Source organism: Scylla paramamosain, chromosome 19 (assembly GCF_035594125.1).
Source record: "Scylla paramamosain isolate STU-SP2022 chromosome 19, ASM3559412v1, whole genome shotgun sequence".
Taxonomy (NCBI): Eukaryota; Metazoa; Arthropoda; class Malacostraca; order Decapoda; family Portunidae; genus Scylla; species Scylla paramamosain.
This window is the reverse complement of record NC_087169.1, coordinates 21,903,642-21,919,223: the sequence shown is the minus strand read 5'-3', so window position 1 is coordinate 21,919,223 and position 15,582 is coordinate 21,903,642. Positions and strand designations below refer to the sequence as shown.

Genomic DNA, 15,582 nt, shown 5'->3' with positions numbered 1-15,582 from the left:
TATATATATATATATATATATATATATATATGTATGTATGTATGTATGTATGTATAAAACCTAAATTCTGCTGTATTTGGAAAGTGGCAGTTTTGCATAATATTTGGAATAATTACACAAGTACGATAATTTTACCAGAAGTACAATAATTTCAACCTGTGTAGTACGATAACATGGCCAAAACAATCTGGCAACGCTGACTGGTCCGAGACCCAGCCAGCCCGCGAGGAGCCAAGATGGGAATTACCTCCGCTACCTTGTACCGTAATATTTTCCGCCTTTTTCCCCCGTGTCAACCTCCACTCAGTCCGCTACTCATCAAAGAGGTAAATAAAATACTGATTGACCTTAAGGTACCTCAAGTAATAGCTGTCATAGCGGATAAATATGAAGAATTAGGAAAAGATGAGTTTTATGTGTTTGCATTTCATTATCTTGCTTATTTTGTTTGTCACATGATGCATTATCTCTCTAATTGTGAAATATTCGTAAAGAACATAACACATAGTACTGACGGGCTGGCGCATCAGGAGAGTGCGGCTTCCCGTTGCGGGTTGTCAGTCCCGGGCACCGAAGAGCCCCACCAGGTGAGAGAACCAAGATACTCTGGAAATAAACTCTGATCCACACCTCCGTATCGTGTTCTCTTCCACTCATCTATCCGTGCGTCATGTCACCAAGTCTTGAAATAAAATAAAGATTCAAAAGGCAACTGCACGTCACGTCCTGCTCCGTTGAGAAGACGCTGCTGTCGTGATGTAAATAAACCCACGTCGAGCTGAGCGGCGGGCGCCTCCACTTGGTGGGTGTACACCCAATTCGGGTGTCTGGGATCAATTATACTTGTTATTGCCACGCCAGGATGCGTTCTATGTATTGAGAGTAACGATTAGCACAGGTTTGTCTGTTCCAGGTGCCCTGGGGGACCTGGGGGAAGGATGGTCAAGGGGGCTCCCGGGGTATTGAAATATGTACTTCGTTCTTGTTGGGGATTTAGGGGCACTGCAGGCTGTGGTGCCACTGCCTGTAGTGCCGCGAAGGTGCTGGCAGCAGGCAGCTTATCTGATTAAATTCTGGTGAGTTGTCCAGTTTTCTGTAGGAAGACCCTGGTGTGCTGGAGTGTGTTGAAGGCCAGGCCAGGGTCTTTGGAGCCACTCAGGAGGTGTGGTAGGGGTGGCCTGTCTATGTGGAGTGATGCCAGTGAGTGGAGGAGAGCAGTGCGGTGGAAGTGGTGGCGGGAGCAGTGTAGCAGCAGGTGTGCTGGAGTGCCTGGCAGTGAAGGGTGTCTGCTGGGCCTAGCCTGTGTATGTGGGCATTGAGGTGGCAGTGTCCTGTTTTGAGTCTGGTGACGGCAGTGTCTAGGACACAGCTGGGGGAGTGGGTCCACTGGTGGTGTCGTGTCCTGTCTGATGCGTCCGGGTGTTGTGTACTGTAAGGTGTCTGTCGGGTGTCTTTCCCAGTGTAAGTTCCAGGTGCCCAGAAGGACCTGGGGGTAGGACAGCCAAGGGGGCTGGGTATTGAAATATGGACTGTGTTAGGTTAGCTTAGGGTAGCTCTTTATAACAGGTCTGTCTCCTCATCCTTCTCCTTTCACCCGAATCTCTCAGACAAGCTTAGGGACCTGGGAGGAAAGCAGGGGTTAGGCTGGGGAAGCCAGATTTGGACATTCATGAAAAGTTTAAGGATGAGACACCATATTTTGAAAACAGGAAATTTCTAGTCTAACGTAACTTTACCTTAACCCTTAAACTGCGCAATTATGATTTCAGGATAGCTGCAGGGTGCGCAAAAAATGGCAAAAAATTAACTTGCTTGAAAACTATCTTTGATCTTTTGAAACTCAAAGGAGACAAGTAGAGCACTGAAATGTGAAATAAAAAATGAAAAAAAATACATTGTGTGGCAGTGATGGATGGCTGAAGTTCTTTGGGAAGTGGCTGGGGGCCAGCGACAGGGGAGCCGGGAAGGTGTCAAAGAGATAATTTTCCTGTTCTTTCTGCCTGCGTGAATCATCAGGAAGTGTTGAGAGTGATTCCTCAGAATCTTCTATCAATGGTAAAAATTTTGATGGTGTCAATGGCATATTACGGGCTTTGCCTGGCAGTGAGGAAGCGGCAGCGTGCTCCTGACCTTGAGAGGCAGGAGTGTGTTTACGGGATTTCTTGGGCTTTCTCACAGCACCAGAAGTTGATTGCTGTAAATAATCTACATCATCAGGGCCTAGTCCAAGCTTTCTTTTTACTATCTTCTTCTTTTTACGACATCTGCCTCCCCCATGGCCATGAATGTGGGAGCCAGGAGGCTGGCCAGCATCGGAAGATGATAATGAATTACCGTCTTCCATGACTGCCTAAGGCTGACTGAGACAATAATGCCTATATGGAGCGAAAGAGAGATGATGTTGCCAAATGATGTTCATTGGATTTTACGGTGGCTGTGCGGGAACTTTTGAAATGCAGCTTAGAAAACCTGTCATCTTAAGATGTCTCGCGCAGTTGGTCGAACAGCATCTTAAGATGTCTGGCGCAGTTTACGGGTTAAGTAACCTAAGCTAACCTAATCAGGGACTTTGCCATTGACACCCCTGATCCCACCCTTAAAGACACCAGCTTCACCTAACCTAACCAGGGGCACAGTTTAAGAAGGTGTGGGTATGTTTCCATAGCACACCTTATTCAGTGAAGCATAAAATTTTGAATTAAGAAAACTAATATCAATTTCAAAATTATTTTTTCAGGAGTGTAAATCAAACTGAGGTGCGAGGCAGTGGTGGTGGCGTTATAAGACAAAATACTTGTGTTGTGTGCTGACAAAACAGTGTGGAGATGATGATAAAGCTTGCCACATAATGTCCCTGTTTGGTGAGTGTGTGTGCATTCTTGCTAAACAGTGAGCCCAGTGAGCACGGAGCTGTGGTGTGGTGGTGAGCATGGTGGCGGGGCGGTGGCTGCTGCACCATCGTGTGGCCGGGAGACTCGGCCCGAGGGCGTTTGGCACCAGAGTCCCAGCAAGGACAGCAGCCAGCACCAGTGATGGGAGGGGCGGGGCTGCCAGTGAGGGGCCGGGAGGTTTCTTTATCACCACCCCAATCTTTTATGTCAATGATCGGCCACACATAGGCCATTTGTATTCTGCGCTGCTGGCCGACGCGGCGTGTCGCTTCCAGCAGCTGCAGGGTGTGGCAAGGGAACACATCCTCTTTTGCACAGGGACCGATGAACATGGGCTCAAGATCCAGAGGTCGGCGGAGGCTGGGGGGTGTGAGGTGCAGGCGTTCTGTGATGCTGTCTCTCATGATTTTCATTCACTGTTCGTGTCCACCGATGTGAGCTTCACCGACTTTGTGCGGACCAGTGAGGAGCGGCACTGTGCCACAGTGCAGAAGGTGTTCCGGGCACTGGCCGACGGCGGGCACCTGTACCAGGGCCGCTACGAGGGCTGGTACTGCCTGGCGGATGAGGCCTTCCTGGGGGAGGGACAGGTGAGGGAGGAGCAGCTCCCTGGTGGCGAGACTGCCATGGTTAGTGCCGAGAGTGGCCGGCCTGTGGAGTGGCACAGTGAGGACAACTACATGTTCCGCATGTCAGCCTTCCGTGGGGAGCTGCTGCACTGGCTGAGGGCTGAGGGGCGGGTGCGGCCGCGCCACTTCCAGCACCAGCTGGAGCAGTGGGTGTCTGAGGAGCTGCCGGACCTGTCAGTGTCCCGGCCCAGGGAGCGGGTGCCCTGGGGGGTACCAGTGCCCGGTGATGAGGGCCACACCATATATGTGTGGGTGGATGCCCTGGCCAACTACTTGACAGCAGCAGGTGGGTTCCCCACAACCAAGCCTTGGCCACCAGATGTGCACGTGCTGGGCAAGGACATCCTGAGGTTCCATGGGCTGTGCTGGCCAGCTCTGCTCTTGGCGCTGGGCCTGGAGCTGCCCCGAGCACTGCTGTGCCATGGCCACTGGACCATCGGCGGCCAGAAAATGAGCAAGTCGCTGGGCAACGTGGTGGACCCCCGGCAGGCAGCAGCCCAGTACACCATGGCCGGCCTGCGCTACCTTCTGCTCCGGGGTGGTGCGCCCCACTCCGACAGCCCATGGGGGGGCGCTGTGGCCAGCCGCATCCTCAACGCTGAGTTAGCCGACACGCTGGGCAACCTGCTGAACCGCTGCACTGCCCCTGCCCTCAACCCCAAGGGCTGTGTGCCGCCCCTGGATGTTGGCCTGCTGGAGTCGTCACTGTCTGGCCAGCAGCTGGCCCGGCACCTGGCAACCCTCCCTGACACTGTTGCTCACCACTATACAGATTTTAACTTCCACCACGGCATAGAGGCCACCATGGGGGCCGTGCGGCAGGCCAACGCCTTCGTGCAAGAGGAGCAGCCATGGTTACTGGCCAAGGACCCCGCTGGCATGCCCCGCCTGGAGCTGGTGCTGCGGCTGTCCTTCGAGGTGCTGCGCGTGGCAGGCGTGGCGCTGCTGCCCGTGGTGCCGGGGCTGTCGATGCGCCTGCTGGATGGTCTGGGGGTCCCTCCGGCCCTCAGAACCTGGCCCAGTCTGTCCCTGGGGTTCACCAAGCCTGACCAAGACTACCTGGGCACGTCCTTCACCCTGGGACCTCGACACAAGCTGTTCCCCAAGCTCAAGCTGCAGTAGTGGTGCCTGTGTTGGGGGGATGCACTACACACACTGTGGCTGTGTGTTGTAGTGGTCTGCAGTCTTGCTGCTGTGTACAGTAAATGTTTCATTCAAAGTAAAAAACAATCACTTCACTCTCAGGCTTTCCTTTCCACTTGTGTGTGCTTGTTTATCCTCAAGTTACAATCAAGAATGAAGTCATAGAATATGTTGAGGAATACTGTACAGTACAAGTATTTATTTAGAAAAAAAAAAATTGAGCCCAGATCATGAAAACTAAATCAACATAGGGGTAGGAATAGGATGGAGTGCCTTTAGAAAGCCAAGCATTGTAATGAAGAGCATCTCTCCCACTGCCAGCAAACATTGTAACGTGAAAGTTAATGTGAGTAGTGTCTTTAGGCTTGGCCATGTGAGATTACTGCCCTTGATGCACCAGTTGCTTCTGTATTTCCACCTTCCTATGACTTGAATTCCTTCAAGAGGGAGGTTTCAATTTTTTGACTACTGCTTTGGACCCTTTTATGGGACTGGCATCTCAGTGGGCTTTTTTTTTTTTTTATTGGATTTTTGTTGCCCTTGGCCAGTGCCCCTCCTACATAAAAAAAAAAAAAAGTTAGAGGGCTTGCTGCAAATCCATAGAAAGTTTATATATATACTTGTAAAAAAGCTTGTCCTGAAATATCAATTTGAAGCACAGCAACAGAGGAAGAATGAGTGTGTTGGTGTGCTTCTGCTGCCCCTGATGCACCACTCACAGGGCCTGTTGCAAATGCATAGGAAGCTTACATATATATTGGTAGAAAAATGTTTGTCTCTAAAATCTCAAGAAGGAGCTGTAAATTCCTAACAGGAATTAGACCAGCTGTGTGTAGATTCCTTTTCAAAGCTCACATGTTCTTATCCCTGCACAGAGTAATTCTGGCAAGTAAATAAGACAAAACTACAAGCAAGGAAACATAAAAGTCGTGAAGTATGAAGGTATCAGGAAGGAAAGTCAGGGTGAAGGAGGGATGGTAAGTTACAATGGTCTCCCCTGTGGTGTCTAGCCTTAAACTAAGTCACCTAAACCCCGGAGACTTTCACGGCTGGCGCTGCTCTTCACCACAGTGCGGGAAAGGAAGGGATGTTGGGGAGATGATTCTCTCTCTCTCTCTCTCTCTCTCTCTCTCTCTCTTTCCTGTTCTTTCCTTTTTTATCTGCATTCATAAATATCGCGGTGATGGAAAAGTACTAGTTTTGTTTTCTTTTTTTTAAGCAGTTTTTTTTTTTTTTTCCGTTTAGATCAGTGCTTATAAATATCATGGTGAAGGAAGAATGAAAACAAGAATTTAATAACCTTATGCTCTCTCTCTCTCTCTTTCCTGTTCTTTCCTTTTTTATCTGCATTCATAAATATCGCGGTGATGGAAAAGTACTAGTTTTGTTTTCTTTTTTTTAAGCAGTTTTTTTTTTTTTCGTTTAGATCAGTGCTTATAAATATCATGGTGAAGGAAGAATGAAAACAAGAATTTAATAACCTTATGCTCTCTCTCTCTCTCTCTCTCTCTCTCTCTCTCTCTCTCTCTCTCTCTCTCTCTCTCTCTCTCTCTCTCTCTCTCTCTCTCTGGCAGCCCTTCGTGAGAATATTCTCCTTGGCGTGGGAACAACATCCCTTAACACGCGCTACCTGGCTGGAAAATAGCATTTAGAGTCTCTCCACCTGTGAGATTCTTGGCTATTCAAGGAAATGGTGAAGAAAACACGAACTGCTTCTATTTCTGTGTGTGTGTGTGTGTGTGTGTGTCTGTGTGTCCCTATCCCGTATTCAGAAACTTTGCTCTCACCACCATTGTTTTCAAAGGCCACAGAGATGATTAGCCAGGTTCTCAAGAGTGTTTCTCCTGTTAGTAATGTAGAAATCTTATTAATCTATCACTAAAACCGTAAAAAAATAGATAAATAAGATAAAAAAAAAAAACCCGTGCCACTTAAACTATATAGAACCTTTTCAATGTAGTGGAGGTGGCTCTGTGTGTGTGTGTGTGTGTGTGTGTGTGACAGGCACAAGACAGGAAACGGTTCTAAGATGTTTGAATCACTGTGTGCGTGTGCGCGCGTGTGTGTGTGTGTGTGTGTTGTTTATTTATAGAAGTTTATGTCACAAAGGATGTTATATTAAGCTGGTGTGTGACTTTGGTGTTGTCATGAATGAATGCAGGAAACAGGGAGGAGCGGAAGGGTAGGGCAATGGGAGGGAGGGGATGGGAGGGCTTAGTAGTGAAGAGAAGGGATGGCAGGGTAGGGTGAGGAAGGGGAGGGAGTGCAAGCTGTTGTTGTTATTGTTTAGTTGATGATCTTAGTCTTGTTCTTATTCTTGTTCTTGTTCTTTTCTTATTATTATCATCATCATCATTATTATTACTCTCCTCTACCTGTTCTACCTCAATTTCTTCTTGTTCTCCTCCTCCTCCTCTTCCTCCTCTTCGCGACGTTTTCTCTCAATCAGTCAAGCAGTATTTTTTCTCCAGCCTCCCCTGCGCCACTCCCACGGGACCACTTTATAAATCATTCTCTGACTTGATGGCTGTGAACTTTGTGGCACCTTCATTACTGCGGCAGGTGAGATTTGAGAGGCAGCAGCTTGAGGGGGTGGGTGAAGCAGAAGACGAGAGGAAAGTTACAAAGGTGTGCGTCATTATTCGTATCTTTGTTTCGTGTTTCGTGTTCAGTACAGCGCCATCTGTTGCTGTGAGTTGAAAGTGTTCGGTGTGATTTTTTTTTTTATCTATTTATTTATTTATTTTTTCTTATTGTTATTATATTTTGGTTATGCCTCCATTACAATAGAAGTTTTGTTGTATTGCCACGGAATGAGGAATGACTGACGTAAGGAAAAGGGAAATGCAGAGTAACTTTTTATTTATTTATTTATTTATTTATTTATTTATTATTATTTTTTTATGAAACAGTGCATGTGTGACTCAGATGAAGGTTTACGTGTGGCTACCTGTGAATACCTGTCCACTTTAGTTTGCTCCATTATTAACAGACGTGCAGTGTTTATGGAAATGAAAAAAAAAAAAAAAACAGACCGGAAAAAAATATAAAAGGGAAAAGGAAATAGGGAAAAATAATCTTTGTTCAAGCCAAGCCGCTGAGATTTGGTAGAATGTGATAGATATGTTGGTTTTCTTTTTTTTCTTTTTTTTTCCTTTTTTCTTTTTTTCCTTTCAGTTTCCTTTTGTTTGGTGAAAGTTGAAATCGAGTCTTGTACGCGGGGGAGTTTTGCCAGCGCTTGTTTCCGGATTTGTAAAGATCAGAGAGAGAGAGAGAGAGAGAGAGAGAGAGAGAGAGAGAGGGAGAGAGAGATGGGGGGGGGGAGAGACTACATACTCATCACCACATTGTCTAGCACCCATAATTCACACACACACACACACACACACACACACAGTGACAGAAGACAAGAGCTTAATTCCTCTCTTCTATTTCTTCTTCCACCTCAACCCGATATAAGTACTTTACTAAATTAAACTCCTCTTGTCGATAAAGCCGAACTCTCTCTCTCTCTCTCTCTCTCTCTCTCTCTCTCTCTCTCTCTCTCTCTCTCTCTCTCTCTCTCTCTCTCTCTCTCTCTCCTCCTCCTCCTCCTTCTCTTCCCTCAGGACTGCTGCCGACTCTCTTTTCCTCCTTTTCTCCAGTATCTCTCCTCTCTCTCTCTCTCTCTCTCTCTCTCTCTCTGGACATTGATAAGTTGCAACACACCTGAGGACACGCGAGTATACCTGTACATTGCATTGAGGCAGCAAGCGGACCATTGTCACCTGTGTGTATGTGTGTGTGTGTGTGTGTGAGTGGGCTTTTGTTCTTTGAGGGAATGGTCTCTCTCTCTCTCTCTCTCTCTCTCTCTCTCTCTCTCTCTCTCTCTCTCTCTCTCTCTCTCTCTCTCTCTCTCTCTCTCTAGGTCATGCTAATTTTTTATCGCTGCTTAGAATGAGAGCAAGCGAGTGAATGAGTAAGCGAGTGAGTAAGCAAGAAAATAACGGGAGAAACACCCTTAAGAACTCTGGTAATCGTCTCTGTGGCCTTTGAAAACAGTCGTAGTGAGAGAGCAAAGGTGTAGAACGACACGGACACTCGGGAGACAAGCCAAGGAACCTTACCACGAACACTCTAACCTCTCTCTCCCTCTCTCTCTCTCTCTCAGCAGTCAGGTCCAGCTGGGGCGTGGCCTGGACTCTGGGGGACAGTTGTAACGTGACAGCTTGAAGGGAATAGCGATGAAGTGACCAAATGGAAGGTGTGGTGGTGGTGGTTGTGCAGGCAGACTGGTTGGGCAGTGAATGCAACCCTATGCTTCCTTCCTTCACAGCTACGTGTTTGTTTGGATTGTGGTGGTGGTGGTGGTGGTGTGTGTTTGTGTGTTTGTGTGTTTACTGTTTTTTTTTTTTGTTTTCTGTTTGTTTTTGTTTTGCTGTGTATGTGTTTTGTTTGTTTTGTGGTGTTTTTTGCGTCTTTTGGGGGTCTTGTTGTTGTCGTCTTTGTTTGTTTGTTTGTTTGTTTGTTTGTTTGTTGTTGTTTTGTTGTTGGTGGTGGTGGTGGTGATGGTAATGAAGGTGTCGTTGTTGTATCTTCTTCTTCTTCTTCTTCTTCTTCATTATCATCATCATCATCTACTTCATCATCATCTCTTAATCCTCCTCCTCCTCCTCCACCACACCAAAGCCACCACCACCATCACCACTGGCACCATTTTCTACACCACCACCACCACCACCACATCCTGAATACCTCGTGTCCTTAGGGAACCTTGTTAAAATAGCCATTCGCTCAGTTTTCCCCGAAGGATGAGAAGGGCGTGTCTTCCTGTGTCTTGCTGTCTCTCTCTGTGAATCTCTGTGATGGCTGCTGCTGCTGCTGCTGCTGCTGCTGCTGGCGGTGTGGCTGCTGCGTCCGGCTGTTGGGGGCCTTAAGAATAGGATCTGTTGGCGCCTTGGTAACCGCCCCCCTTCCTCCCCACCCTGGTACATCGCCCCCCCCCCCTCAGAGATGGTGTGTGTGTGTGTGTGTGTGTGTGTGTGTGTGTGTGTGTGTACTACTACTACTACTACTACTACTTACTACTACTCGTGTGCAAACTATATATATATATTTTTTAATTAATGTATCTACTTATTTTTACGTCCAGTCCCATTATAGTCTGTTAATTAATGCAGGACAGAATAAGCACATCAAGCAGTAAATAGTTTATGAAGAAAATTTATATTGAAATTAGGAAGAAAAAAAAAAAAACTTAACTGAGGCATTTAACTTCATTAGAATAAGGACGAGTTGGAATCTTGTGACGTGTGTGTGTGTGTGTGTGTGTGTGTGTGTGTGTGTGTGTGTGTGTGTGTGAAGGGTCATATGTTACACTCGTGATCAGAAGAGAATTTACACTCATTATCCCCCTCATCCTATCCCCCTCCTTCCCCCCTCCCCCCCCTCCCCGTCACTATCCTTCCACGCCCCATCATTCTCTAGACCTTAAAGTGAAGTCAGTACGTGTGTGTGTGTTTACGTCTCCGTGTTCTTTTTTTTTTTATATGATTGAGTCAGGCTCTTATTAATGCTCCGTTTTTTTTTTTATTATTTAATGGCAAACTATGATAATATTAAGTTTATGTGGGGTTTATTGTTTACACGTACCAGTTTGTATGATAACGTATTGCTCTGATCCACTAGCCTGTTTAGAATGCTGTATTTCTGTATGTTCTCAGCCTCTCCGATGTGTGTGTGTGTGTGTGTGTGTGTGTGTGTGTGTGTGTGTGTATGCTTCATCTCTACATATGTGCCTTATCATCCCTATCACCTGTATCCGATCAATATTCTCAACACGTGTTTCCTTTCCTCACACGTGCTTCTCTTTTCCCTTACCTGTGTGTGTGTGTGTGTGTGTGTGTGTGTGTGTGTGTGTGTTTGTGTGGCTTGTATGCCGAAACGCTCAGCTCTCTCACCACGACTATTTTCCAAGGCCACAGAGATGATTATCCGGGTTCTCAATAAGGTTTCTCATGTTAATAATGCAGTGATGTTGTTCATCTCTTCTCCCATTAGGAATCTTCATTAATTCCTCCTGCTGTACCTTATTCCCTTCCAGCTAGCCTATCCTCCCTCCTCTTCCTCCTCCTCCTTCCTCTTCCTTACCATTCCTGCCCTCCACCCTCGAATACCGGTCCTAGAAACCATTCCACAATACATTCCATCCCACCTAGCCTCCCATTTCTCCTCTTCCCTATTTCCTCACCATTCTTCCCTCCATTCACGTTTCACGAATAGAATTCCTAAAAGGACCATCGTACAAGTTCAAGGATTTATATTTTACGTTCAACAGTTGTCATGGACTAAAATAAAGAACGAAATTAAATAAAAGAATATAAGGCAACAATATCTATCTATCTGTCTATCTATCTATCTATCTATCTATCTGTCTATCTATCTATCTATCTATCTATCTATCTATATATATATATATATATATATATATATATATATATATATATATATATATATATATATATATATATATATATATATATATATATATATATATTGAGCAAGAAATTATCTTAAAGGAACGATAACGTCTTAAATTTTAAATATTTTATGAACTGTAAATAAAACCTTGCTTATTATATATTTCTGAGATCAGTAGGAACTTGAGAGAGAGAAAAAAATAAAATAAATAAATGTTATCGTAATCCAGAACATGGGAAATTATATTATATCTTTGAATTAAGATCGCTACGGAATGGTGATCTTATATTTTAATTTAATTTCGTTTCTTTCCTTTTTGTTCCACGACAGTAGCTCATCAAACACCTCATTCCGTTTTCTGGCCCATTTCTGCTCCATTTCGTTGCTTGAATCATCGCTCATGTCCTCCCATTCTCTGCTCTAAACTTTCCCGCCATTTTATCCCATTACTCACCGCGGTACTGGCGTGAGGAAGCTGCGGCCTGTACCGTTCCTCACATTCTAGCCTCCTACACCTTACAGGCTCGTCCAATCACTTTTCTACCACTACTACATCATTTATGAAGGCCTTACTAGACTATTTAGAATATTACAATAACTAGTAAGGAAGGAAGGAGGCAGAGCAGGAGGAAGAGAAGGATAGCAGAGCGTGGGGAGAGGGCTTGGTACTCCCTACTCGGGAGGTCAAGCTACTCACAGACCCCTTCCCTCAGTCGTCTCTTGGCTGTGGCAAAGCGAGGTGCTCTACCGCCGCGCTCCTCAGGACTTTTAGCAGTCAGTGGTCTGTGCCTCGTAGGAGCTTTATCCCCCAGTGCCCTTGTCTCGTGTTGTGCTCCCCTTCTGAGTCACCATGAGCTTCAAAGTGGTACTCTTCACCCTCCTACTGACTTCAGGTAATTAAGAAACGATAAACTTTTAAAACTTAATGAAACTTCGTGGGATTTTGGTTTTACACGTGCGTTGGTTTGGGGTATACACAATTAGTGTTTTCTTATGTTTTTCCAGTGTGGTTACGTGTTTCAAGGTGTTTTAACTATGTGTTTGGTGGTGTTTTTCTGATGTGCGGTGTTGTGTGTGCGTGTGTGTGGTGCGTCTTTCTCTCTCTCTCTCTCTCCGTCCCTCCATCTCGGAAGTTTGTGAATTGTGTGGTGGTTTACTGTGTGTGTGTGTGTGTGTGTGTGTGTGTGTGTGTGTGTGTGTGTTACTATCTCAGTTCCTAATGGCTGACTTCCGTTTCGTAATGTTGTCAAGGGTGATAATTTGCGAAGATTGTTCGTAACTTGAACCGTTCTGCAGCCAGCGAGGGAATGAAGTTGTGGTGTGTGTGTGTGTGTGTGTGTGTGTGTGTGTGTGGTGTGTTTAAGTACTCATTGTTACTGACTTGTCTCTGTTTCTCTCTGTTTCTCTCTTAATTAATTCAGTTTTTTTTTTTTCATCCTTCTAAAGTTGCATTGTTGGTTGTCTCTCGTGTGTGTGTGTGTGTGTGTGTGTGTGTGTGTGTGTGTGTGTGTGTGTGTGTGTGTGTTTATTACTGTTACCACTTTTATCTCATTCTTAATTAATTCCACTTCATTTATTCGTCTTTCTAATGTATCTCTCTCTCTCTCTCTCTCTCTCTCTCTCTCGTCTCTCTCTCTCTCTCTCTCTCTCTCTCTCTCTCTCTCTCTCTCTCTCTGTGCCCTTCCCTTCCCTCCAGGCGCCGTGAAAACTTATGTCTCCACGGACGTCTTCGGATGCTATACCACACAACTTTTTGGTGCTCGCAGGAAACATGCCCAGAAATGTGTGTGTGTGTGTGAGTGTGTGTGTGTGTGTGTTAAGATGTACATGAAACTGTCCCCACCCTCTCTCTCTCTCTCTCTCTCTCTCTCTCTCTCTGCAAGTTGTAGGGTATGTCAGAGAGAGAGGGCTTTAGTTGAAACATTCGACTTTGAAATCATGAGTGAAATGCTTAGAAAAAATAGGTAAACATTATATTTGAGTGAATCGTGAGTGAAATTGTTAAAGCAAAGACGAAGAAAAGGGGGAAAAAAAAAGAAAAGGAAAATCACTTGACTGAACTTGAAAATAAACAGATAAAATATGATATAAACGAAATGGAGAAAGATAAAAAAAAAAAGAGAGAAAAGGGAAATAGAGAAACACAAACAGATAGATGGAGATAAACTAAAACACTAACCATGAAGTCGAAAAATAACCTCCCAACAACAACAACAACAACAATAACAACAAACAAACAAACAAACAAACAAACAACAAGTATACCAGCCGTCCCCCCCCCATCCCTCTCCCCCCCCCCAAAAAAAAAACACCCAAATTTGAACATAACTCCTTAACAACTCTTTCGCTCTCCCCCTCCCCCCCCCCCCCTCTCATATGTACACCCACAAAATTTACCATAGAAACGGAACCTACAAAAAAAAAAAGTGAAAAAGAGTGAAAAAAGTGAAAAAAAAATAAAATCAGTATGTATTTTTCCTTCGTGGTTTATTTATTTATTTATTTATTTATTTATTTATTTGTTGTTTTTTTTATTTCTTTTAATATTTACCTGTTTTTTTCCTTCTTCTTTTTCGTCTTTATTTTTTTATTTTATTTTCGTGGTTGTTGTATATTTTCAAAGGCATCTAAGTTTTTTTTTTTTATATAATATAGTTGAAAAAAAAAAAAAATGGCCACAGAAATGCTGGTATAAAACTGAACTGTGTGAATGTTGGTAGGAATGGAGGAGGAGGAGGAGGAGGAGGAGGAGGAGGAGGAGGAGGAGGAGGAGGAGGTAGGTTTTGGTGGTGCTTGAAGTGAAGGACTCTTACTACTCCGAGTTTTGGGGGTTTTGGTGAACCGCTCGAGGGCTTGTGAGGCTGAGTGCTGGTGAGAGAGACGAGAGAGACGAGAGAGAGAGAGAGAGAGAGAGGAGAGACGAGAGAGAGAGAGGAGAGTTGGGTTGTTGTGCTGTGTTGTCTTCAAGTCAATCTTTTTTTATGCTTGGTCTGAAAAAAATGGTGGATTCCCCTCTCTCTCTCTCTCTCTCTCTCTCTCTCTCTCTCTCCTCTCTCTCTCTCTCTCTCTCTCTCCTCTCTCTCAGTATTTATCCATCCATTTACCTTTTTTTAAGCAATTTAGTCTGAAAAATCGTGGAAGTTTATCTCTCTCTCTCTCTCCCTCTCTCTCTCTCTCTCTCTCTCTCTCTCTCTCTCTCTCTCTCTCTCTCTCTCTCTCTCTCTCTCTGACTTATTACACACACATACACACACGCACACACTCACCCTCTTTCCTAGTATATGTGTGTGGGTGTGTGTGTGTGGTCGTGTGTGTGTGTGTGTGTGGTGTCAAGAAGGCAAGACAGAGCTATTGTTTCCTTGCATACAAAACCACTGATGGCCCAATAAACGACTCAAGCTTATGTTCTGTAGCATACCAAGGACTCCTCCATAAGTTTAGCCTGAAGGAGGAATTGAAGATGTAGTCTTGCTGGAAAGAGACCACGCGGGAACACAGGTTAAGTTAGGTTAGGGTTAAGTTAGGTTAGGTTAGGTTTGGGGTAGGTTAGGTTTGGGGTAGGTTAGGTTAGGTTAAGTTAGGTTAGGTTAGGTTAAGTTAGGTTAGGTTTGAGGTAGGTTAGGTTAAGTTAAGTTAGGTTAAGTTAGGTTAGGTTAAGCTAGGTTAAGTTAGGTTAGGTTTGTGGTAGGTTAGGTTAGGTTTGGGTTATTTTAGGTAAGGTTAGGTTAGGTGACCTTAAAATCCATCAGAGGACAGATAAATATGAGATAAACGAGGAAATAATTGGAAGAAAAGGGAATCAGAGGAGGGACAAACGATAAGATAAGCGAAAAAAATGATTAGAAGTAAAGGGAAGAGGTGGGAAGGGATAGATGAATAAATAATTGTGTAAAAAAAGAGAAAGAGAAGGAAAATGTACGGGGTGAATAGACAGAGATAATTAAAGGTATCAGATGAAAGAAATAAGATGAAATGGGTAAGAAAAGAAGGAAATGAGAGAGTGAGTAGTGATGTGATGAATAGCGAAAGAACATGAAAGGAGAGACAATAAAATAAGATAAAAAGAAAAGTGAAAAAGAAGAAAATTAAATAAAAAAAAGAATTATGGTTTAATGAATATGGAAAGTTTATAAGTTAGAACCCGTGAAAATTATAATGAGTGTTTCAGAAAAGACTATGAATTGTGAACTAAACAGGGGAAAAGAAAAGGACTCGTGAAATGAATAGGTGGAGATGGAAAAGCAAATTGTTAAAAGGAAAAAAAAGTTACGGAAAAAGAGATTTGTGAAAGAAATAGAGACAAAGTACTGCCGTTTGTGTTAAATTCGAAAACATTTCAGGAGGGGGGAGTTAAATATTTGTGAAAGAAATACGCGAAAGGAAAAAAATCATTGCGTGTTTTAAATTCCGTAAACATTTCAGTAAAAAAGCGAGTTAGTGATTTGCGAGAGAAAGGAAGA

General features: G+C 44.3%; 2 protein-coding genes across 3 annotated transcripts; one reads left to right on the top strand and one right to left on the bottom strand.

The window, feature by feature from the left end:
- Positions 1-223: 223 nt before the first annotated feature.
- Positions 224-4,758, top strand: LOC135109913 (methionine--tRNA ligase, mitochondrial-like). 2 transcript variants are annotated; one of them, XM_064021799.1, is made up of 2 exons: positions 224-326; positions 2,738-4,758. In XM_064021799.1, the coding sequence occupies exon 2, from the start codon at positions 2,930-2,932 to the stop codon at positions 4,640-4,642; it is 1,713 nt and encodes a 570-aa protein (XP_063877869.1). In that variant the 5' UTR covers positions 224-326; positions 2,738-2,929; the 3' UTR covers positions 4,643-4,758. The 2 variants fall into 2 exon arrangements, with proteins under 2 accessions (XP_063877869.1, XP_063877868.1); XM_064021798.1 differs by lacking the exon at positions 224-326 and adding an exon at positions 651-802.
- Positions 1,067-2,313, bottom strand: LOC135109500 (atrophin-1-like). The gene is made up of 3 exons (XM_064020880.1): positions 2,260-2,313; positions 1,895-2,125; positions 1,067-1,486 (listed from the first exon to the last, which is right to left on the bottom strand). The coding sequence occupies exons 1-3, from the start codon at positions 2,311-2,313 to the stop codon at positions 1,067-1,069; spliced, it is 705 nt and encodes a 234-aa protein (XP_063876950.1).
- Positions 4,759-15,582: the final 10,824 nt, after the last annotated feature.